The 3,346-nt window shown below is 28.7% G+C and overlaps 2 protein-coding genes across 2 annotated transcripts; one reads left to right on the forward strand and one right to left on the reverse strand.

The window, feature by feature from the left end:
• The first annotated feature begins 29 nt into the window (after positions 1–29).
• On the forward strand, positions 30–2,531 carry Chro.40410 (hypothetical protein). The annotated part of the gene is made up of 1 exon (XM_660199.1): positions 30–2,531. The coding sequence occupies one exon, from the start codon at positions 30–32 to the stop codon at positions 2,529–2,531; it is 2,502 nt and encodes an 833-aa protein (XP_665291.1).
• Positions 2,532–2,862: 331 nt separating this feature from the next.
• Positions 2,863–3,198, reverse strand: Chro.40411 (hypothetical protein). The annotated part of the gene is made up of 1 exon (XM_660200.1): positions 2,863–3,198. The coding sequence occupies one exon, from the start codon at positions 3,196–3,198 to the stop codon at positions 2,863–2,865; it is 336 nt and encodes a 111-aa protein (XP_665292.1).
• Between the last annotated feature and the right edge of the window lie 148 nt (positions 3,199–3,346).

Raw genomic sequence — 3,346 nt, forward strand, 5'->3', positions numbered from 1 at the left:
TACCATTAAAAGAAATATTAATTCAACTGATGAAACTTTGCCAAGAATTAATGCTTCTATCTCAGAAATATTTGAAACAAAAATTGAACATAAAAATCGTTATACTTCTCTATTTGCCTTTACTCTTTGGAAAAACGAGATTCAATCTTATTGAAGAGACAATCCAAAATGAATTAAAGCTTTATAATTACTTGAAAGCATTTCCAATAAGAATAAAAGATTTTGAAAAATATATTCAGCTTTACACAATTTGTTCGTATCTCTCACCATTATTATCATGTGAAATTAAAGAGGTTCCCAACATGAAAAAAGATTTGTTTAATGTAACATCTTCAGCTACATCGAATTTATTTTCATTCAATAATATATCCAATTTCAGTTCCGTAAATCTTGAGAAATATAATCAAACGATTATTAATTTTCCTTGGGTTTCTTCAAAATATTCTTATAAATGGAATGTTATTAGTGGTACATATGGTGATGTTATTTGTGGAAAAATCTTCGGTGGAAATAAACCTTTATTTCCTCATATTAAAGAATCATCCTCATTTTTCTTTAATACATATAGAAACTTTAAATCTAAAGAATATGTTGCATATATATTTGATTCGGAAGCTTATGAGACAAATATTGTTTATAAGCAATTGGAAACTGGAAAAGATACCCACGTTTGTATTAAATCATTCAGATCAATGAATCATCCTGCGTATTTTACGATTTGGAAAGATGAGAACTATAATTTAAAGTGGCTAGAGAGGGAAAATTGGCTTTCGGGACTTTCCAATAATGAAAAATATATCAAGTTCACCCCAAATCAAGTTCTCATAGTTCCAAGAATACCAAAAAACCCCAATCATCAAAAGGGAAATCCTTTAATCATGCAGTTAAATGAGAAATCTTTACATACTTGCACAGATGTCTGTGAAAACTCCATTTTCTATCCATCAGTTTACGAATCTCACTATCCTTGGAGTATTGTCTCAGGGAAGTTTTGGTCCTCTTATTTAATTATGGAACAATTTGCAGGTCCAAGTTTTTCTGATATTTCCAATTTTCTTACTTTGGACTCTGTAATTAATTGGATAAAACTTTCAAAAGATAATTTTTACATTTGGAGTGCTTGCTTAATTCATATAGTCTATTTATTCTTTTCTGCTTTGATTTCCTTCACTTTTACTGGAAGCCTGATGTATCAACACTGTGATTTACATGCAAGTAATTTAATTTTAATAAGCAATAATTGGGAGATTAACGAAGATAACTCCTTTTCCAAACCAAAATTCCAAGTTTCGTTCCGAGAAGCACTTTCTGAAATTATTTCATCTACCATTAAGACTGTGAAAATTATTGACCTTACATACATTACTTATTTTAATGCTAAAAGGCGTTCTTTAACCCAAGTATGCGAGACTTTTGGTGAAGTTTCAATTTCAGATGTTGAAAATTGGCAGATATTTACCTATAATCTGAAAGATCATGTAGATAATGCCTTTTCCAAAGATAAAAACCTCTCAAATTACATTAACCCAATTTCTACTTTGATTAAACTCTTTGAAAGCGATATGGACTTTAATTTAACAAAACCAAAGTATGTAGGAGGTTCCGAACTTTGGTGGAAAAATTGGGTCTTTGACCAAAACAAATTTGATGACTTGTATGATTCTGTATTGGGAATCGGAAATTTCTTTAGCAAGGCTATTAATTTGGTAGAATTATCAATATATCAGAATGAAAGCATTCCACTACTTAGTCCATTAAAAATACCTTATTCCAAAGTTCTTACTAACCCAATTTTTTTCGAAGTTTACTTTAAAGAATTATTTTACGTTCCATATTCTATCTTGTCTTTTGGGACTTGTATTAATCAGCACGAATCGTTATACAATAACCAAATCTACTTTTTAACAGCTGCAGAAACTTTAAGTCATTTTTTCTTAATGTCTTCTCAAGCTGAACTTGATAAACTCCCTACTTGGGTGCACAAAGATCAAGTTGGATCAAAACTTTTTTGGAATGAGTGTATAAAATCTAATCGATTATTTTCGAATTCAATTTCTGAAAATTTTCCTAGTGCATTTTATTTTGAACCATGTATTAAAGAATTTTGTGTTTCTAAAAAATCTTTTTCCAAGAAAATAAAACTTTGGATTCAAGAAGATATTCAAGACAGAGACTTTTTTATTAATACTTTTAAGAAACTTATCTTACTTTCTTCAAACAAAATCAGTTTTACCTTGTCAGTTCTTGTTTTGAATCAAATTAAATTTACAGTTAAAGAACATATTATTATTAATCCAGAGAAGCTCTTACAAATCTCTATTGCTTTTTCAAACTCCCTTTCAAATTATTTGATTCACCAAATTCACGAAGAGGAACCCATTCAAGACCCTCGTTTATTTTTATCATTGTGTGTTACGCAATATTACAAGCATTTACATTTATATATTAATCTTTCCCATTTTAATTTTGGTGAGAAGCTTTGCTCCAAAATTTACAAGGCTGTATTTACCAAATTTACGACCACTTTGTGAATTTGTGAATTCTAATTAATTGTTAGACTTTTTTGATTAGAAAAAAAATCTGTTAGTACAGGTTTTTTCTAGCAAACTAAACTAATAACCTCTTCTTTTTTCTATTATCTTTTACTCCCCTTAAATTCATTCGCAATTAATATGCATGCAGTGCATGCAAAACTTAAACAGTGTATGGATCCCACGTAATTCTACATGCAAATTAATAAATAATACACGTAATTATTAATAAGTATTACTAATAAGTTGAAAAATAAATTATCAAGAGAGTGGGAAAAGAGGCAAAGAAAAAGAATTAAAATGAATAAAAATTATTGAAATAAAACAACTACTAAACTTTGATATTAATGTAATTTAGTGGTTTAATAAGAATTTCACAAAAGCCTTGTCTTATAATCTCATTGTTCGGAGTAGTTTTACTATTTACATTTAGAAAGTTGTTTTTACAAATATATTCTGGATTAATTATGTTTAATTTCTGTTGTCCATTATACTCGAAAAAAGAGCTCTTAATTTCTTCAAGATATTTATTAAATTTAATATTGGATTTAAAACGCCTATAATCTCGATCTAATGCTATCTCCTCCTGAACTTTTCTGCAGTATTCCTTGTTCTCACTATTTATATACTTTTGAATTGCGATCTCATAATAAGCCCTGTAAAACATATTACATGAGAGTAAGATCTCATCCTCTGTGATATCTCTTGTTTCACTTGAAAGTAAGTTCAAAATCGAAGCACTTGTTCTAATATGAGTAATAATGGAATTTAATTGTCCTCTTTTTCCACTAAAAGACGATTCTACTCTAAATGAA

The sequence above is a fragment of the Cryptosporidium hominis genome, assembly GCF_000006425.1.
Source record: "Cryptosporidium hominis TU502 chromosome 4 CHRO014142, whole genome shotgun sequence".
Taxonomy (NCBI): domain Eukaryota; phylum Apicomplexa; class Conoidasida; order Eucoccidiorida; family Cryptosporidiidae; genus Cryptosporidium; species Cryptosporidium hominis.